General features: G+C 34.6%; 2 protein-coding genes across 2 annotated transcripts; both read right to left on the bottom strand.

Moving 5' to 3' along the window:
* Nucleotides 1-3,712: 3,712 nt before the first annotated feature.
* On the bottom strand, nucleotides 3,713-5,006 carry LOC120176616. Its single transcript, XM_039183012.1, has 6 exons — nucleotides 4,988-5,006; nucleotides 4,640-4,935; nucleotides 4,420-4,528; nucleotides 4,155-4,299; nucleotides 3,855-4,061; nucleotides 3,713-3,773 (listed from the first exon to the last, which is right to left on the bottom strand). Exons 1-6 carry the CDS (start codon nucleotides 5,004-5,006, stop codon nucleotides 3,713-3,715), a joined length of 837 nt encoding a protein of 278 aa, XP_039038943.1.
* Nucleotides 5,007-5,237: 231 nt separating this feature from the next.
* On the bottom strand, nucleotides 5,238-7,065 carry LOC120176615 (pectinesterase PPME1-like). The gene is made up of 4 exons (XM_039183011.1): nucleotides 6,568-7,065; nucleotides 5,817-6,023; nucleotides 5,465-5,706; nucleotides 5,238-5,398 (listed from the first exon to the last, which is right to left on the bottom strand). Exons 1-4 carry the CDS (start codon nucleotides 7,063-7,065, stop codon nucleotides 5,239-5,241), a joined length of 1,107 nt encoding a protein of 368 aa, XP_039038942.1. The 3' UTR covers nucleotide 5,238.
* Between the last annotated feature and the right edge of the window lie 15,610 nt (nucleotides 7,066-22,675).

The following is a 22,675-nucleotide window of genomic DNA, read 5'->3' as shown; positions in this document are numbered from 1 at the left end:
TTTCCTCTCTCATATCTGTTTAAACTCTCTGTCTGGATGGAGGTTATATCGGAGGTTATAGAATTCTCTTGTATTGACATCCTATGTATTGCTCTTTATGGATGTTAATATGATTTGATGATGTCCTTTGTTTTCTCTTAATACGAATGGATATCACCACAAAGTAAGGCTAGGAAACAACTTTCATTAATATGCTGGTGACAGGCAATTTTATTCTTCTGATATGGTTATCTGATAAGTTTTAGATTACTTAAAATTTTAACATACGGGAACAAACTTTGAACGAGTCCAGGACCTTGTGGATTGTTTCCTCAATGAGGCCTAATTTTTTTTGGATAATTATGGATGAGTTTTTGGCTGGATGATTGTAGGGACTAGGGAGCCGCATATGCAGCACAAAGAGATAAAATGAAGTGCTTTGATTAAACCAAGCAGGATGAGTCTGACTTGCTCTGCATTATAAATTGCTTGTCATTTACAAAGTGATATACCATTTTTGAGGAACCGGTACCCTTTGGGATAGTTGTGCATAAAATGGGAAATTTGTTCAATAACTCGTGATAGTTGGCTAATATGATTAAACCAATGCTCAATTTGTGTATTTGCATCATATAGTATAAAAAGGAAGCGTGGTTTACCAAGTAAACGATGGTGTCCTATCTCATTACATGTTATCTTATTAATTATTCGAGATATGCGGATACCATTGTCAAATTTCTCGTCGTTTTTTTTCAAATAAGATAATGTTATTTTATTATGGTAGTCAATGTGATGATGTCCTAATTCATTGGATGTTATCTTTGTTTTATTTTCTTTTTTAACCATTTCATGGAATCTAATGCACAAATACTATATAAAAAGAATTGAAGTGTAGTTTACCAAGTAAACTTGACATTGCTCTTAACCCATTCATTTGATGCAGCGATGCAATGTGTAATTAAATAAATAAAGCTGGTCCAGCTCTTTTACGATCGATTGCCAAACAAACAAACTATATAAGCGTAAACTACTTGAATGACCATTTAACTATGGGATTGGTATAAATATAACCATAGAGTAAATTGCATGCTTACTCACTGAATTTTAATTATATTTTTAAATTTATTTTTCATTATAATCCTAAATAATATTAATATATTAATAAAAACATGACAAGCCATATGAGAAAATAATAAAATAGTCCATGTCAGTGATAAAAAAAAGCTCAATGTCTAAAGTTCAGTGAGCAAATTGAAAAAATTGAAAGTAAGGTGATTGAAATAGGAGAGAGAGTAAAGTTCAGTGAGTAAGAGTGTAATTTACCTCACTACAACAAATTCGGAATATGAAATATCGTCATCGAAACTTTACATTTACGTCACTGTTTATATTTTGTGACGTAAAATTTAACGTCACGATGAACGCCACGCTAGGTGTGTCACTAAATGTCAAATATGCCGATATATATATTTTCGTCACATATTATTAAATACACAGTGACATTAATAAATACATCACCTTAGAAATTATATTAAATGACAATTAATAATTTCATCAAATAATATAAAATGTCACTAATAACGACCCATGATCAAGTTGCAACATTTAAACTATGCTAACCAGGCGACCACGATAAACCTTCTTAATGAGACAATCATCAACAAAGGACAAATCATTCATGGGCTTTAGTCAACAGCTTTCAATCCTATGTAACATGCATTGCAGGAACTCATGAGCTTCTTCGTATTGATATATCTTTGAAAAATGATGCAATACCTAGGTCCATGAGAATCAAGAATCACCAATATGAACACACATCATTTTTGTATTTTTCTAGTCACTCCCCATACTTGAAATACACCTTTCTAAGCACATTGATAATAAATATGTCAATCTCTTACAATGACTAAAGAAATGAAGTGACTAAAATTTACTAAAAATTCAATTCTAAATGAAAATCATTCAATGCTTATCACATATTATGTAACGACCAATTAATTATAAACTAATCAAACTACTAATAGAAAAATAAAGGATACAATTCAATTTGTAAAATCTTTTGTGAGGTGTTATTCTTGTTATATAACTGAATCGGTGCTATTTAGCATATATATTAATTTTGATAATATTATGATAAATTCTTAAGTTAGTTTGGTGGTTGAGTGTTTAGTATTACTTCATAGAGGTCTTTAGTTTGAATCTCTTTAAAAGTATAGTTTTTCATAAACAAACGACGTTGTTTTTGGCTTTTTAAGCATCAAAAGAGTTACGTTAAAAAACGTCGTTTTGGTGAGGCAACCACATCAACAACGTCACGACACAACAGCCACGTTATCGTCCTGTTAAACCATTAACGGCGGAGTAACATAATTGCACTTAATTTTTTTTTTAAATTGTCTAGGGCATTTAACGGTGAGATTGATTTCAGAACTATTGAAGCAGTATTGGTTAACGGTGTTTACATGTTTATTCATCAAAAAGTTATTTTTGTGTTTTTAAAAACCAAGACAATGGTCTCAGGTCATGTTAGCTAACGCGATGGTGTCCTAGCTCTAGATGTTATCTTATTAATTATTCGTGATATGCGGGTATCATTCTCAAATTTCTCGTCGTTTTTTCAAATAAGATAATGTTATTTTATTATGGTAGTAATGTGATGGTGTCCTAATTCATTGGATGTTATCTTTTTAATTAATCTTGAGAGGAGGGCATCCTTCGCAAAATTTGCATTCATATAAGGATTATATTGGATGTTATCTTTTTAAATTGTAAATTTAAATATGATGGTGTCCTAATTCATTACATGTTTATGATATTCTCTAATTGCTTCAGCTTGAATCAAGATTCAATTGATAACATTGAGGCAAATGCCATGCTCAATATTCAATCCCTAAGTGAGAAATGGGCATCAAGATATTATAAGGAGTTCTCTCCGGATCCCCTACCAAAACTGATTTGTTGTTTCCCGGGAAACAAAATTTCAGCAAATAGGTTTGAGAATCATAGCATGAAATCTTCCTTGAATTTGAAGATAGCCCCAAGTGGGCGTAGTGGGAGCAGATTCTTGGTTTTTGCTATATGTCTTGTGGCCGATCTCACTGACAGCGGTCGCATTAAAGATCTTGAATTTATCTGTGAATATCAACTGGTAGCCGCCAGTGGTAGTGATGGTGACGGTGGTTTTGAAAAGTACAAAAGTGAGTTATTTTGCGAGGCGAATGGTATTTGCATCATGTGTACATTCTGTGTGGTAAGGATATGGTTAGAGAAGACAAGAATTATGAGGAGGCATCGTTTCAATTCTGCATCAAACATGGCACATTCAATGAAGAAGAATATATGGAGGTGAAGAAATGTGGAGTTGATGTAATTTACGTGGATGCAGAGAGGTGCACCATCACTGATGTCATGAGATGTGATAAATCCAACCACATAAAATGGGCAATTTGTTCAATAATCTGTGATAGTTGCACCTAATTATTTTCTTCACCTGTCTTCTATTTTAGGTATAGAATAGATCGTCCAAGAAGGAAATTGGCTTGGTTTTATTCATAGGAGCAATGGTGGCTGCAAGGAGATTCGGAATATGTTCTTGAACAATATCTGCTTTTTATTCCACGACAAAGATGATACAAAAACATTCAACATATTTCAAGCAGATACGTTATAAACCAGAAGTGTCACCTTAAACTTGGATTAATTACAAATTTAAAGTTTAAAATAGTTACACAATTTAGTGCTCCGCTTTATGCAGAATCGACATAGATGAAAGACTAACCACGATCCTATTGATTCTATAGGGTGCATGATATAGTTTATGGGGTCAAAGTCATCATACATAAAAACAAATAAAAACAACACTTGAATTGCAGCACCTGAGAAGTGAAATGGTAAAATCCAACATCCCACTATCGAAACACTGAATTTCGACACTTGATATGCGATACACATGAACGCCATTAAGATGAAAACGATCCCCGAGAGGAGAGAGAATTATTGATGCTGAAGAGGTTGGGACAATGAAAGATATTGATTGGTGAAAGCATACTGCAAGAAAAGCAAGTAGCACTTGAAGTGCTGTCCTGAAACCATAGGGAAAAGGTTTAAGCAGGGATAGTGTTAGGAAAAAGGTTACGATGAAGACGACATAGGTCGGAATATAGAAAAGAAGAAACTGGGAAGGGTCCATGACAGATATCCCCAATTTCTTTGAGGCGTTTCCACCCTGCCAAACACCACCAGGCGGGCTAAGTGTGGCTTGGTAGGTTGCAGTTAGAAGCATTAATCCTAAAATTACCAGTAATGCATTACGGTTCTCGCCTGATATATTATCCATATCACGGAAAATCAGTGACGATGCTTTGGTGACATAACTGGCGGTTTATTTCTCCAACTTAGGTATAAACTTTGAAACAACTTGAATAAAGCAACCACGCAAACCAGTAATGCTTTCTGTGTAACCATGTTGTTGGGAAACACCCAGTGCCGTCAAACCAGCTTGATCAGTGGCATGCTTATCAGCCTTGCAGTTTAATAGTAGTTTAAGCATCTGTTTAATTGATAGTTTGAGATATAAAAAAGCTACATTAATCAATTAATCGTCTCTATAAAGTACAAAACAATCAATGTAGTATTAATTATTAACACTAAGGAGTCAAACCTGGGCCTCATTGCTGCTAGCTGCTATGTGCAGTGCTGTGTTGCCATTTTCATCCTTTCGATTCACCACTTCTCGATGATAGGCTGTCTTCATAAGTGTCCTAAGTAGGACTTGGAGAACATCTAGCCTTCTGTTTTCCACGGCTATATGCAAAGCAGTGCTATTTTGAGTTGTAACATCCAGGATACTATCAGGGCAAGCCTCTAGAAACCTATCCAGAAAGAAGTCCTGGTTTGCAACTTTACTTACATAGTGCAAAGGAGTCTTACTCTTCCTTCCTCTGACACGAACAAGATCTTTTTCGATCTCCAAAAAGCAAGGCGCAACCTCTTTATGGCCTTTTTTTACTGTTAGTCTTAAATAACATGTTAGTCTTAAGCGTATTATTATTGTTCATGCCCATAATAATATTTGACTATGAAACTTTTAATAATAATAATGTTATTATATGGACTTTATTATCTTTCAGTTTTTGTTAAACACAGACATATAACTGATAATAATAGTGGCAATGCCTTTATTCAATAAAATCGGTAAATAAATGTATTATTACAATCATCATATGATTGGTCTTTAGGTATACTCTAACAATAGATTGATCAGATCATCGGAGGAGGGAGCAGCCATTTGGTGGCAACAACGTAGTCAAGCGACAAGAATGGTTCGGCTTCCTTTTCGGTTAGCTGCTTGGTGAATGGCTCCCGCCCACTGGAAGATGCGCCTACCCCAGTGCACTTGTATTCTCCATAGTAAACAGTTCTACAAAAAAAATAATTATCATTATCATAATTAATCAATAAGATTAGTGTGTGACCATCAACTTACTTGGCTCTTTCTGGTTGCATGTCATGAGACCAGCCGGCAGGATTCACAACGTCGGTCATTTCAGTATAAGCATAAACAACTCTCGGACTGCTCTTCCATGCCCTCCCCAAAAATGAACCCTTTGCCGTTCCGGTGATTTTTCCGTGCACAATGGAGTACCCGGTGTCCTCCGATGAACTTTCTCTAGCTTGTGCCGTGATTACTGTAAGTTTCGGTTCTATTTCTACAAATATTTCCGTGTCCTGCATCCCACTTTTCCAATCAAATTCTGGGATATCTATATCTATATATATATATATATATATATATATATATATATATATCGTATTTCATGTGTTTTCTAAATGTATACCAGATATAAAGATTTCCCACTTCCAAAAATGAAATCAACGGTGCCTCGAATATAGCAATCCTTGAAGAAGTGGTTCCCCCTGTCATCGCACACTGTATCCTGAAAACCGAATATGTTGCAGCCATAAAATGCCGATCTGTCACCGGATACTCTCAAGGCAACTGCTTGTGCTCCTTCCCTTTTCCCATCAGGCTTCGGAGCACTGTTCTATGTATAATAACAAATTATTGAAAGTTAACAATGTATTCAATTCAAGGAAGAACATGTTGTTAAGAATTTATAAGTGGAGAAAATAAATAAAACGATATCAACATGTATAATACGTGTAAAAGATGAGATTTAACGATGTTCAATTTTTTTTTATTTCTACTGATGAAAAGAATAATAATCCATTATAAACGTATAGATCATCATGTTCATCATGAAATATATTCTAGGGTATGTACATATGTATTAATAATAGAAATTTTTGTATGGACGTATACAAATAAAATTCAGATTAGACATCATCAATAAAATAAACAATTAATCTAAAGAAATTTAGATTTCAATGTCTACCCTAGATAACATATACATGCAACCACATGCTAAGGATACATATACATAATATCTCATGTGTACTAAAGTTTGATATTTATTTATTTATTTAAAATATCTCAAAATATTCTCTTACTATCTCTATAAAGTTAAACATCAATTATAATTTGAGTTAAAATATAAGCATATGTGCTGGTTAAATTCTGGAGCTTACTATTATGTTGAGATAAGCACCCACAAAGTAATTAGACAAGGTGGTGAGAGTGCCGCTGTCTACAGTTCCATAGTCTTTGGCGGTGGCATCAAATGTCAAATTGGGCATGTTTTTGGGGTCCCCCACCAGTGTAACGTAAGGCTTGTCTCGAGGGATCGTGATTTTCTCTTGGTAAGATCCGGGTCCGATAGATATTATAACGCGTTTGCTGTTCCCGGCTGGAACACTGTCAATGGCTTTCATTATGGTAGCGAAATCTCCACCGTCACCTTGCTTAACCTTTATGATTTTAGGTTCAGCCTCGGCCTGAACCAATTCTGGGTCTAAAGTGCCAGTCCTTTGACTGAGAGGCTTGATAACGCTATTGAACCAATCATTTACCTTGGATTTGTCCTCCGGTATCTGTGTACTCTGAGACTGAACGATCGGAGCAAAAAAGACAATCATGCAGATTGCTGCATAAACTCCACCGTTTTCGATTCCTTTTGTTCCTCTCATTTTTATTTTTTATTGTTGATATTGTGTTTATTTTTTCGGTGACTCTTATTTATAAGATAAATTTGTGAAGAAAAATCTGTAAACATGAGATTTAGAGTGATCCTCGCTCCGCCTATCATTTTTTATAGTTCTTGCATGCACCATTAAGCTTGTTGTGTAATTCAAATCAATACTTTAAGATGGTCCCACTAGTGACTTGACACACGGCATTAAAACTTCTGGAATGTTCAAAATATATTATTATATCATTTTGTAATTTATATTAGAATTAATATACTTTTTTAAAATAGAATAAATAAAATTAATTTTAATTATACTTTAACTTAAATAATATTTTTATTAAAATTAAAATAATAATGTATAATCTTATGATTAAATATTATACCCTCCTTAAGAATTTTAGAATTTTAGGTTCAAATTACATCATAATCTATCCATATATATATATATAGTTTTCATTAAATTATATCATGTGTTATTATCTTATCCAAAGATACTAACTTACTAGGAAAAATACACATAAAATATCATATGACGATAATAACCTTAATTAAAGCAATATTAAAATTTAATGACTCCAATATAATTTCTGTTTTGCGGAGGATTGTTAGGATGTATAAGTGTGTGATTGTTTTGATTCAAGTAACTAAAAAAGAGATTTGACTGAATCGAATATAGCGAGGTTTTGGTGCGACGATGTTGTCGATTTTAGATTCTCGAAAGCTGTGGGTAATGTTGGGGGTCTGCTGACTGTGTGGGATAAGAGTCGTTTTTTAAAGGACATATTCTTTCTTTTATTAGGGAGGTATGCTTCACAGTTTTCGAATTGCTCAGTGTTGAATGTTTATGCTCCTTGTCATGTAGGCTCACTATGGAATGAGAATATGGTTGAGAGGGGAAATTTAATTAATAATTGATTCATGGCTGGTGACTTTAATGCCATTCGAAACCATAGTGAGAGAATTGGCTGCTCTTTTAGTCAAACTGAGATTGCAGCTTTCAACACGTTCGTTGTAGAGTGTGATCTTTTTGGTATGCCTTTAGCGGGGAGGAATTTTACATGGTTCAGATAGGAAAATAGTAGGAACCACCTTGTTTTGTTGAGGATGAATGGCTTCAGCTGAGATAACAGTGATGTTATGAGAGGATTGTTAGTGTGGCTCTAAGGATATTAGATATGTCTTTCCCCGTTTGTACAGGATGCTTCAAAGGAAATTGGTTGTTGTAGAAATAATTGTTGGTAATGGAAGCTGGCAGGACGTTGTATGGGAGATTAGTTGCAAGATGCTTGCTGGAACGAGAAAAACACTGTCTGGGAGTGGTTAATAAATTGGTCATGTCAACAAGAGTTTGGTGGCGGGTGATTTGGTTGTAACTTAGGACAATAGATGAATTATTAGAATTCTGCTTTCAAGTCCGATTGCGAGGAGAAGCAAAATCGTTTTTGGTTTATTTGTGCTGCTTCGATACTTTGAAATTTGTTCATGTCTCAAGATCGAAAATTGAAATGGCTGATCTTCTTGCAAATGCGGGTCTTTGTAGACAAGAATTAATCAAAGCGTGGTGGAAAGTGGGGAGAACGGTTCTGAAGAATTTTCTTTTTGTTCGTTGTCTTATGTTGTGGCGATTCATGGTCTGGTTTGTGGCTGCTTTAGGTTTTGGTTGAGGTTGATTTGAATACTTGCAGTTAACCTTTGGTTCTGCTTTCATGTTTTAGTGGTTTAGGGTGGTTTTTTGGGGTTTTTGTTTTTGCTCTGTTGGCATGGGTGAATAGGTTTTTGATGGGTTTACAGGTGTTTTTAGTTGCAATATGTTATCTATGTTTGTGTTGCAAGGTATATTGATTGCAACAGGTTGTTGCAGGGTGCCTTCACGTTCAGCAGATTTTGATTGTGTTTGTTTTGAACGTTGTTCCAATGCTTGATTGTGTTGTAAGCTTGGGGTTGTGTTTTATTGGGTGATTTTGTTGTTTGGTGTTGACTCTTTTTATATTGTCGGGGAGAATGTATTTTTTTTCATCCTTTTAGAATTAGAGAGGTTTTTAACGAGACACTCTCATTGACTATTGTCTTTATAGTTATATTAATAAAAATTATAATTGCCGAGCAAAAAAAAATTGTCTTAGTTTTAATTTAATTCAAAAAGAAAGTCATACAATTGGTTATTTTGACACATTTAAATAATGACATGTGTAACCATCTAATTGAAGAGTTTTTAATTAATTTTGTTATTTAATTTAATTAATTTTCTCATCAATTAGGTGGTGACATATATCACCGCCAATTTAAAGAGAAAAATGAGAGTAAACATTTATTGTTCAGAGGAATTGAACCAAATGCATCAAGCTTTCAGGGTCACACCTCACCACTTAATTGGTGGGAAAATTAATTGAATTAAATATTAAATTTAATTAAAAAACTCTCTAATAAGGTGTGACACATGTCACTATTAAAATGTGTTAAAATAACTTATTGACATGTGACACCTCCTGATTAAATGATTTATTTTTTAATTAAATTAAAACTATGACTATACATTAATAGAATGTGTAACTATTGAGGATTAAATATGTAACTATACCAATCTTATTAACTACTATGTCAGCACTTCCATCAAATATTAACAGTTATATTAAAACCAATTAAATAGTTAAGTGATTATATTGGTGAAATTTTCAAAATAATGACTATATTGACACAACCCTATAGATAAATGGTCATCCATGTAATTTACCTTAATATAAAGTCATTTCCTTCTCAAGATTTAAATATATTTTTTTAAAAAAATATAAATTCAGTTTTTAATGTTTTTATTTTTCTTTTATCAATTTCACTTTTACCTTTTTTTTCAATTAAATAGATTAAATTTTAGATTTTAGATTAAATAGTAGATGGATGACCATTCGCGCCTTACATTACGTAGCGTCAGTTCGAATAAAGCGCAGATAGTAATCCACGCCTTTCTTGACTTGACATTAGTTCGAAAAGAACTCTGTAAAGACGCAGATGACAATCCGCGCTTTGTGAGAAACAGTATTACATCAATAATATTAAGAGAAAGAATGTCTGATAAATAATTATTAAGTTAATGGGTGATAAATTTTAGATTTTAGATTAAATAGATTAAATTATAGATGGATGACCATTCGCGCCTTACATTACGTAGCGTCAGTTGAATATGTATTAAATAAGTTGATGAATAGTTATTCTGGACATGGGTGGTATTGGCAAAACCACTCTTGCTGATGCTGTTTATAAGGAAGTCTCTACCACATTTGAAGGTTGTCACTTTCTTCAAAATGTTAGAGGGAAAATAGAAAAACAAGGGAGGGAATCCGTGCGAAACGAATTTCTTTCCATACTTTTAAAGGACAAAGAAATTCGTATAGACACCCCTTCCATAGGGTACCCTTACAGGGAGAGGCTGAACAATTTACGAGTAATTGTTGTCCTCGATGACGTGTATGACCCAGAACAAGTAGACTGGATGGGTGTTAAACATTTTGGTGATGGAAGTAAAATCATTCTAACGTCTAGAGATAGACAAGTGTTGAAGAATGGAGGAGCCACCCAAATACATAAGGTGGAAGAGTTAAATGAGAAGTATTCTCTTCAACTTTTTTCTATTACTGCATTTAAGCAGTTGAATCCTTCTGTTGATTTTCTACATCTATCCTACGAGTTTGTACGGTTAGCCCATGGCAGTCCACTTGCTCTTAAGATTTTGGGTGCTAAGCTATATTCAAAGTGCCTATTTGACATCAATTCTTATGGGCGGATTTCTATGCATGATATGCTTGAAGAAATGGGTAAAGATATTGTTGATCAAGAATCTGAATATCCAGAAAAGCGTAAAAGGCTGTGGAATCCTAAGCACGTGTATCAAGTGCTCAACAATAATAAAGTAAGAGTTGTTTGTATTTATATTCATTTTGCCCTTTCGTATGATGTCCTATGGTTCAGTATCACACTATTTATATATATACACGCACGCACACACACTTGATATTATTTAAAATATATGTCTTAGGATATGGCATAGGATCTGCTCTAGTGTTTGTTGGGTTAGTTACATATCTAATGCACTGCTTTTATATAAAAAGACAATAAAAACAAACATGTTTAATGATATGTCCAATTAGTGTAAGCATTTCCTAATATAATTGCATTTTATTTATGTTTTAACTAGAATGCATGTAATCTTTTTTATACTAATACTTTGGTAAATTGATTTTATATCAGGGAACTGACCGAATTGAAGGAATAAAGTTCGACATGTCTCGTATTGATAACCTATTAAGTCCTACATGTTTTGAGAACATGTCTAATCTTAGATATGTCAAATCTGATGTTTATTGGCGTTGGACGGAGAAACAACCTACAAATGGAGTTGATATTGTATATCTTCCAAATGAGTTGAGGTATCTTGAGTGGAACTATTATCCCTTCAAATCTTTATCGCTAAATTTTAATCCAAAGAATCTTGTAGTGTTGAAATTATTTGGGGGCAGTATGGAACAACTCTGGAATGAAGATTTTCAGGTATATGCTTTTATGCTTCCTTCATCTAGGAAAAAAATATATAATTAAGTATAAAAGATTTTTAAAATAAATATATTCTACTTCTTTTAAAGAAGAAAATTTGTTTAGTGAATTCACGATCATCAAATCTAATATTTTATAATTATATGTTATGCGACTAAAGTAAATAGATAATGCTTACAAGTAATACAATTATTTTATATGTTTTTTGTACAGGATCTTGTTAATTTAAGGGAAATCGACCTTTCTTATTGCATGGAGTTAAGGAAGATCCCTAATCTATTAGGAGCCATCAACCTCGAAAGCCTTAACTGTGAGTTTTGTTTATGTTTGGTCAAACTTACTGAACTCCCAAAGATGTTGAATCACTTAAATTTACCATTCACTCAAATAGAAGAAGTGCCTGGTTCAATTGAGCATCTGGACGGACTTGAAACATGTTGAATCAAATAGAGTGTCGAGAAGAAGAAAAAACTCTTTAGAATAATCTCACAAAATTGCAAAAGGGAAGAACTCTTAAGAAAGCTTTCTAATGCTTATAATTAAGCTTTGATTGTTGGATGATAAAACTCAAATACAAGTAGGGTATTTATAGGTTACAAGAAACAATCTAAACCACTCATTAAAATAAGCACTAAATAATCTAAACCATTGAAATTAAAACATGAGAAAAATACTTAATTTTCACCTAACTAAATTGATGTAAGCAATGACATCAAAACTAAATTGATGTAAGCAATGACATCAAATTAATTTAGGTGTGAACTTATTTAGGCTAATATTGAATTTTCAACACTCCCCCTCAATGTTAGCCTCCATTCTTTGAATCACGCCATGCTGACGACGGAAATGTTCAAACTTTCCAACACTCAAGCTTTTTGTAAACAAGTCAGCAATTTGCTCATCTGTCTTGATTTGCCTCATCTCAATCTCTTCTTGCAAAACTTTTTCCCTAACAAAGTGGTAATGTACTTCCACATGTTTAGTTCTTGCATGAAAGACAGGATTCTCCGCCAGCCGAATTGCCGATTGGTTGTCACAATACAACGGAATTGCATAATCTACTGGTTGATGTAGATTATTCATCAACTGTATCAACCATGTACTCTCTTGAGCTGCCATTGCTGCTGCTCGATACTCAGCTTCAGTGGTTGACAATGATACCGTTGGTTGTCTTTTGCTACACCAAGAAATTGTTCCGGAGCCAAGCTTAAACACATATCCAGTTGTTGATCTCCTGGTGTCATGATCTCCTGCATAATCAGCATCACAATAACCAACTAACTTGCAGTCTTCACTTTTCTTGTACAAAAGACCATAGTCAATTGTATTCTTCACATATCTCAATATTCGTCAAACTGCTTCCAAATGAGGCTTCTTTGGATTTTGCATATACCGACTCATCACACCAACTGCATAAGAAATGTCAGGTCGGGTCAAGGTTAAGTAGATCAGACTACCTATCAATTGTCGATACATTGTTGCATCTTCCAAATCTTTTCCTTCATGTGCACACATTTTGATATTTGGTTCCATTGGCGTTGAGGTTGACTTGCATTCGAGCATTCCAAACCTCTTCAACAAATCTTTAGCATATTTCTGTTGACATAGAAATATTCCTTCGTGTGTACGATCAACCTCTAGATCAAGGAAGTGCTTAAGTTGTCCAAGTTCCTTCATCTGGAAACGAACTGATAAATTCTCCTTCGTCTGAAGAATTTCTGCCTCATCATCACCGGTTATGATTAAGTCATCCACGTACACTAGCACTATAGCTAGCTTACCTTCATTGTCTTTGACAAACAAGCTAGAATCTGTAGGTGTTACTGAATAACCACTTTTCGTTAGAAATTCAGCAATCTTACCATACCACGCCCTAGGTGCTTGTTTCAATCCATAGAGTGCTTTTCGCAGCTTACACACATATTCAGGATGATCTTGACTCTGAAAACCCATTGGTTGGGTCATGTAGATCTCTCGATCTAGTTCTCCATGAAGAAAACCATTCTTCACATCCATCTGCCACAAGTTCTAGTCTTTGTTGGCTGCAAGTGCAAGTAAGACTCGTACGGTTGTAAGTTTCGCCACTGGACTAAATGTTTCATCATAGTCTAGTCCATACTGTTGAGAGAAACCACGAGCTACCAATCGCGCTTTGTACCTCTCAATTGACCCATCTGGACGGCGCTTTATCTTGTAAACCCATTTGCAAGATATGGGTTTCACATCTTTTATCTTTGGTACAATATCCCAAGTTTGATTTTGTTGAAGTGCATCGATCTCTTCTTTCATAGCTGTCATCCACTCAGAACTCTTCGATGCTTCTTCGAACATCTCAGGCTCCGTTGCTTCTTCAATTATGGCTGCATTGGCGTATTTGGGATTTGGCCTTCGTATTCTTGTTGACCTTCGGAGTTGAGATTGTGGAATTGATTCTTCTGTTTCACTAGGCCCACCTTCTTCGTTTGGTTGTTGATACACGCCAGTTTGCCAAGGATTCTGAGTCACTCTTTGTTCGACATCATCGCCATTTGGATCTTCTAATTCATCTGAACTTGTTTGGAGTTGAACATCATGCTCCCCCATCTTTTGTTGTAGCTTGTCTCCAAATTCTCTCGAATCTGGCAACACCTCCTTCTCTGAGGACCACCAAGAAGATGCTTCATCAAATACCACATTTCGTGATGTGTAGCATCTTCCACTAATTGGATCACAACATTTCCACCCCTTTCTCTGGCTGTCATATCCCACAAAGATACATCTAACAACTTTCTTGTCAAATTTGTTCCGTAAATGATCAGGAACAAACACATAACATACACAGCCAAATACTCGAAAGTAGCTAACTGTAGGTTTTATGTTCCATAGTTTCTCAAAGGGTGAAACAAATTCTAACCTTGGTTGAGGAAGTCTGTTGATCACAAAGGCTGCAGTCCTCATTGCTTCAGCCCAAAACCTTCCAGGTACATTCTTTGCATGTAGCATACTTCAACAAATTTCTACAAGATGCCGGTTTTTTCTTTCCGCTACACCATTCTGTTGTGGCGTGTTGGCACAAGTGTATTGATGACGTATTCGGCATTCTCTTAGGTATTGAGAGAACTCGTTTGATCTATATTCTCCTCCGTTGTCTGTGCGCAAGCAACATATCTTCTTTCCCACTTCTCCTTCAGCTGAGTCTCTGAACTCTTTAAACTTTGAGAAAGTATCATATTTTTCTTTCATAAAGAAAATCCACACATACCTGGAGAAGTCATCAATGAATGTTACCATGTACCGCATACCGCTAATTGATTGTTGCTTAACCGATCCGAACACATCAGAGTGAACCAACTCTAACGGTTCTTTTGCTTTAAACTTCGACTCGTCATATGGTAATTGGTGTGCTTTACCATACTGGCATCCCGCACAGACCGTGTCTGTTCTCATGTCTAGTTGAGGAAGCCCCTTAAGCATCAACTTTTTCACCATCACACTTAGCTTGGAATAGCTAACGTGACCTAACCGCATGTGCCATAGATCTGATGTCTCATTTTTTCTTGTCCTGTCTACATATGCAGACTCTGCTGACATCACGTAAATTGATTCCAAACGTTGTCCCTCTATTGTTGGTGTTTCTGAGATTTTGACGTCACGATAAACCTTCACGTCTTGGGGACCAAATAAGACATAATGGCCTGATGATGTTAGTTGAGCCACAGATAGCAAATTTTTCTTCATTCCTGGGACATGGTAAACATCTTGGAGTTGCACCTGATTAGTATTATATCGAGGCGTAACTATTGTCTTACCGATGTGAGTTATCGGTAACCTTGAGTTGTCAGCTGTCACCACCACACGACCTCCATTATACTCAGACAGGTTTTGTAACTTCTGTTTGTCACCCGTCATATGATTTGAGCAGCCAGAATCTACTATCCAATCATTCTTGTAGTCAATCCGTTCTGGTGTTGTTACCGTGAGAGCTAAGTCTTCTTCCTCCGTAGCAAATAACGCTTCAGCATCCCAACCATCTTCACTATTCTCTTTCGAACAAGAAGTAGCAGTATTACTTTCAACAGGCTTTTTCTTGGTCCAACAGTCTTTTGCCATGTGACCCATCTTCCCGCAGTTATAACACTTGCCATCGAACTTTCTACTCTTACCGCGATTCTTGGATGCTCCCCCTGAATGAGGGCCTCCTTTTCCTTGGTAATTTTTCACTTTGTCACCATCCTTTTTAGATCCACTGCCAGTATACCGCTGAAAAGTGTCTCTGCTTTTACTGGTGTAGAGCGCTTCCTCTTCACCCTTCAGCGAGACTCCTCCCATTTGCTTGACCATGGCTTCTTGACCTGCAAGCAAATTTTCGAACTCAACAAGCGATGGCTGTGTCGGCCATCCCTGTACAGCGGCAACAAACCCTCGATATTCGGGTCTCAAACCATGGACAATTATTCTTTTTATCCTGGCTTCCCCAATAGTTAATTCTGAAATTTTGCGACATATCGACTTCACCTTGTGAAAGTATTGGGCAATCGCCATGTCGCATTACGCCATTGATAGAAGTTCATTCTCGAGAAGTTACAATTTTGTATCGTTCCTCTTCGAAAAGAGTGTAACAAAAGTGTCCCATGCTTCCTTTGGTGTTTTAGTATCCCGAATGTGCTCCAACATTTCTTCTTCAATTGTGGTCTTTAAAGCAAACATTGTTTTGCCTGCTTTAATTTTCCACTTTCGTAAGATTCCATTGGCATCTTCTGTCGCCGGTTGTGTAACTTCACCACCGCCGACAACCTCCCAAAGGTCTTGTAAGTATGACTCCATACATGTTGCCCACGTGTTGTAGTTTTTGTTGTTGAGCTTCTTGATCCCTCCAACTACTTGAAGATCACCCATCTTAACGGAAAGGCTTTGACTACACCGAACAAGCTTGAGTAACAAACGTGCAGAGTACTAAATTACCCTAAACACAAAGAAGCTCCACAAGGTTTGTAATAACCCCGACAATAACTCAAGAAATATTTTCTGATGTGGAAGATCAGTTAAAAACTACAGCCACAGAGCATACTCAGAATTTCAAGAGACCTTAAAAACGTGGCTCTGATACCAATTGTTGAATCAAATAGAGTATCGAGAAGAAGAAAAAACTCTTTAGAATAATCTCACAAAATTGCAAAAGGGAAGAACTCTTAAGAAAGCTTTCTAATGCTTATAATTAAGCTTTGATTGTTGGATGATAAAACTCAAATACAAGTAGGGTATTTATAGGTTACAAGAAACAATCTAAACCACTCATTAAAATAAGCACTAAATAATCTAAACCATTGAAATTAAAACATGAGAAAAATACTTAATTTTCACCTAACTAAATTGATGTAAGCAATGACATCAAAACTAAATTGATGTTAGCAATGACATCAAATTAATTTAGGTGTGAACTTATTTAGGCTAATATTGAATTTTCAACAAAACATTGGATTTGAGACATTGTCCAATTGTCAAATTCCCAAAAATTCCAAGAAAGGTACATTCCTTAGACTTATCTAAAACTCAAATTTTAGAAGTGTCCTTTTCTTCAGAGCCTTCAAATAATCTTCAACAGTTGACAATGACTGATTGCAAGAGCCTCAAATTACTCTCAGAGCTTCCATCAAACCTGAAGTACTTGGATACTCGAGGTTGCATATCATTAGAAAGTGTATCCTTCACTGATCAAAATTTCCATTCTTTTGATGGTGAAAGAGACTACAAAATGATATTCTCTAATTGCTTCAGCTTGAATCAAGATTCAGTTGATAACATCGAGGCAAATTACATGCTTCAAATTCAATTCCTAGCGGAGAAATGGGCATCACGATATGATCACGAGTTATCGATTGATCCCGAACCAAATTTGGTATATATCTTGTGGCCGAACTCACTAACCGCATTTACATTGAAAATCTTCAATTTATCTGTGAATATCAACTGTTAGCCGCCAGTGGTAATGATGGCGATGGTGGTTTTAAAAAGTTCAAAAGTGAATTGTTTTTCAAGAAAGATGGTTGGTTTGGCATGTACAAGGGTGATCATGTTTTCATTCTATGTGGGAAGGATATGGTTCAAGAAGACCAGAATTATGAGGAGGCATCGTTTCAATTCTACATCCGACCTCTCCCACTCATTAAGAATGAAGAAAAACATATCAAGGTGAAGAAATGTGGTGTTCATGTAATTTACGTGGATGCAGAGAGTTGCACCATTACTGATGTTGTGAGATGTGATAAATCCAACCTCAATTTTGATTCTCAAGGAGATGCTAACACTATGGAACCCCATCACCATTCAGCTACAGAAACAAGCACAAGGAGATCAAAGCGGCACAGTGTCGAGTGATTGGAACTTAAAAATACATTTGCTTCTCCATCACATCTGATAACTGCACAAATAGATTATTAGTTAATCTCTTGTTATATCAAATGCAGAAACAACAAGAAGGGGATCAAACCGGCACAGGGACACAGGTGATTGGAAACAGAAATACATTTGCTTCTCTATTACATCTGATAAATGCACAAATAAATTAGTATTAGTTAATCTCTTGTCATATCATTATACAGGGCATTGATCATGTTGTTGCTGGCACTAGCATCCATGTCGTTGGTCCTGATGATCTGTGTAGTATATTTTTATTTTGGTTAAATTCACGTCTGGCCCTTCTGATTTCATAAGTTACTCAATTTAATCTTTAAATCACATGTTTTAATTGTTAGGTAACCTATTTAATTTTCTTTTTCCTACAATTAGGTACACCATGTTTATTTATTAATTATTATAGTTTTACTAACATATTTTTGTGTTTCAATAAATATAAAGGCGTGCATCACAAAGTTATTTTTGTGATTTAAAAAATCAAGGTAATGTTATCGTGTCACGTTGGCTAACGTGATAAAGTCTTGACTCATTAGATATTATTTTGTTAATTATTCATTGACACATAGATATCATTCATAAACTTCTCATCACTTTTTAAGGGTAAACTACAACAGATATTAGTAAACTTCAAGCCTTGACTCATTATAACATAAAGTATTTAATGTTGTCAATTTTAAACTAACATTTACTTTTAAGTACAATTATCAACACTAGCTACTCTCTTGAAAAAACCATTATCAACGCTGTCCTACAAGGTTCAACTTTGATGACGGCGATGTTATTCTTGTTATATAACTTAATCGGTGCTATTTAACATATATATATATATTAATTTTGTTAAGATTATAATAAATTCTTAAGTTAGATTGGTGGTTGGGTGTTTAGTATTATTTCATAAAGGTTTTTAGTTTGAACCTCTTTAAAAGTATAGTTTTTCATAAACAAAACGACGTTGTTTTGGGCTTTTTAAGCATCAAAAAGTCACATCAAAAAATGTCGTTTTAGTGAGGCAATCACATCAACAACGTCACGACACACAGCAGTCACGTTATCGTCTTGTTAAGTCATTAACGGCGGAGTGACATAATTACACTTAGAAGTTTTGTTTTTTTAAAAAATTGTCTAGGGCATTTAACGGTGAGATTGATTTCACAACTATTGCTGCAGTATTGGTTAACGGTGTTCACCATGAAGGAGATCAAATTATGGTTTGTGGTTATGGTTTGCAGGTAAGCATTTAAGCTTCTCATTTCGCTGAATTTTTTTGGGATTAGTGGATGTTAAATTCTCCAGTATTTATTTCTTATTTCAGGGGTATATTGTGACCAATATAAGAGTAACGTGGACACCTCACCCTATGAAGGAAATCCGAGTGAAAGTATGGTTTCCTCTCTCATATCTGTTTAAACTCTCTGTCTGGATGGAGGTTATATTGAAGGTTATAGAATTCTCTTGTATTGACATCCTATGTATTTCTCTTTATGGATATTAATATGATTTGATGATGTCCTTTGTTTTCTCTTAATACGAATGGATATCACCACAACGTAAGGCTAGGAAACAACTTTCATTAATATGCTGGTGACAGCCGATGGAAATTGTTTCTCACGATCATCAAAGTGTGCTGTCTCTGTTTGAGCTGATGTAGTCAACGTTGCCTCTTCGGATGGATTTGATATGTATCTTTAGTTGGTTGTAGTTCTTGCTTTGTTCGGTCGGTTGCAATGTTTTCCATTGGAATTGTCTCTATTCGCTTTTGTTGTCTATGTAAGCCTGACTTTCGATATTGGTATTTTCTTTGTATTGTTCTTATGTAGCACTCTTTTCCTCCAAATAGATTAAGGAGGTTTTTAATGAGGCTCATAAGTTGTTCTTCGTCTCTTGATTTTAATAAATCATCATTCCTATAAAAAAAAAATATGCTGGTGACAGGCAATTGTATTCTTCTGATATGGTTATCTGATAAGTTTTAGATTACTTAAAATTTTAACATACGGGAACAAACTTTGAACGAGTCCAGAACCTTGTGGATTGTTTCCTCAATGAGGCCTAATTTTTTTTTTTGGATAATTATGGATGACTTTTTGGCTGGATGATTGTAGGGACTAGGGAGCCGCATATGCAGCACAAAGAGATAAAATGAAGTGCTTTGATTAAACCAAGCAGGATGAGTCTGACTTGCTCTGCATTATAAATTGCTTGTCATTTACAAAGTGATATACCATTTTTGAGGAACCGGTACCCTTTGGGATAGTTGTGCATAAAATGGGAAATTTGTTCAATAACTCGTGATAGTTGGCTAATATGATTAAACCAATGCTCAATTTGTGTATTTGCATCATATAGTATAAAAAGGAAGCGTGGTTTACCAAGTAAACGATGGTGTCCTATCTCATTACATGTTATCTTATTAATTATTCGAGATATGCGGATACCATTGTCAAATTTCTCGTCGTTTTTTTTCAAATAAGATAATGTTATTTTATTATGGTAGTCAATGTGATGATGTCCTAATTCATTGGATGTTATCTTTGTTTTATTTTCTTTTTTAACCATTTCATGGAATCTAATGCACAAATACTATATAAAAAGAATTGAAGTGTAGTTTACCAAGTAAACTTGACATTGCTCTTAACCCATTCATTTGATGCAGCTATGCAATGTGTAATTAAATAAATAAAGCTGGTCCATCTCTTTTACGACCGATTGCCAAACAAACAAACTATATAAGCGTAAACTACTTGAATGACCATTTAACTATGGGATTGGTATAAATATAACCATAGAGTAAATTGCATGCTTACTCACTGAATTTTAATTATATTTTTAAATTTATTTTTCATTATAATCCTAAATAATATTAAAATATTAATAAAAACATGACAAGCCATATGAGAAAATAATAAAATAGTCCATGTCAGTGATAAAAAAAAGCTCAATGTCTAAAGTTCAGTGAGCAAATTGAAAAAATTGAAAGTAAGGTGATTGAAATAGGAGAGAGAGTAAAGTTCAGTGAGTAAGAGTGTAATTTACCTCACTACAACAAATTCGGAATATGAAATATCGTCATCGAAACTTTACATTTACGTCACTGTTTATATTTTGTGACGTAAAATTTAACGTCACGATGAACGCCACGCTAGGTGTGTCACTAAATGTCAAATATGCCGATATATATATTTTCGTCACATATTATTAAATACACAGTGACATTAATAAATACATCACCTTAGAAATTATATTAAATGACAATTAATAATTTCATCAAATAATATAAAATGTCACTAATAACGACCCATGATCAAGTTGCAACATTTAAACTATGCTAACCAGGCGACCACGATAAACCTTCTTAATGAGACAATCATCAACAAAGGACAAATCATTCATGGGCTTTAGTCAACAGCTTTCAATCCTATGTAACATGCATTGCAGGAACTCATGAGCTTCTTCGTATTGATATATATCTTTGAAAAATGATGCAATACCTAGGTCCATGAGAATCAAGAATCACCAATATGAACACACATCATTTTTGTATTTTTCTAGTCACTCCCCATACTTGAAATACACCTTTCTAAGCACATTGATAATAAATATGTCAATCTCTTACAATGACTAAAGAAATGAAGTGACTAAAATTTACTAAAAATTCAATTCTAAATGAAAATCATTCAATGCTTATCACATATTATGTAACGACCAATTAATTATAAACTAATCAAACTACTAATAGAAAAATAAAGGATACAATTCAATTTGTAAAATCTTTTGTGAGGTGTTATTCTTGTTATATAACTGAATCGGTGCTATTTAGCATATATATTAATTTTGTTAATATTATGATAAATTCTTAAGTTAGTTTGGTGGTTGAGTGTTTAGTATTACTTCATAGAGGTCTTTAGTTTGAATCTCTTTAAAAGTATAGTTTTTCATAAACAAACGACGTTGTTTTTGGCTTTTTAAGCATCAAAAGAGTTACGTTAAAAAACGTCGTTTTGGTGAGGCAACCACATCAACAACGTCACGACACACAACAGCCACGTTTTTTCAAATTTCTCAAATTTCTCGTCGTTTTGGTCTCAGGTCATGTTAGCTAACGCGATGGTGTCCTAGCTCTAGATGTTATCTTATTAATTATTCGTGATATGCGGGTATCATTCTCAAATTTCTCGTCGTTTTTTCAAATAAGATAATGTTATTTTATTATGGTAGTAATGTGATGGTGTCCTAATTCATTGGATGTTATCTTTTTAATTAATCTTGAGAGGAGGGCATCCTTCGCAAAATTTGCATTCATATAAGGATTATATTGGATGTTATCTTTTTAAATTGTAAATTTAAATATGATGGTGTCCTAATTCATTACATGTTTATGATATTCTCTAATTGCTTCAGCTTGAATCAAGATTCAATTGATAACATTGAGGCAAATGCCATGCTCAATATTCAATCCCTAAGTGAGAAATGGGCATCAAGATATTATAAGGAGTTCTCTCCGGATCCCCTACCAAAACTGATTTGTTGTTTCCCGGGAAACAAAATTTCAGCAAATAGGTTTGAGAATCATAGCATGAAATCTTCCTTGAATTTGAAGATAGCCCCAAGTGGGCGTAGTGGGAGCAGATTCTTGGTTTTTGCTATATGTCTTGTGGCCGATCTCACTGACAGCG

The sequence above is a fragment of the Hibiscus syriacus genome, unplaced genomic scaffold (assembly GCF_006381635.1).
Source record: "Hibiscus syriacus cultivar Baekdansim isolate YM2019G1 unplaced genomic scaffold, ASM638163v2 tig00112249_pilon, whole genome shotgun sequence".
In the NCBI taxonomy this organism is placed as follows: domain Eukaryota; kingdom Viridiplantae; phylum Streptophyta; class Magnoliopsida; order Malvales; family Malvaceae; genus Hibiscus; species Hibiscus syriacus.
The sequence above is the reverse complement of the archived record's forward strand: the minus strand, read 5'-3'. Positions and strand labels throughout refer to the sequence as shown.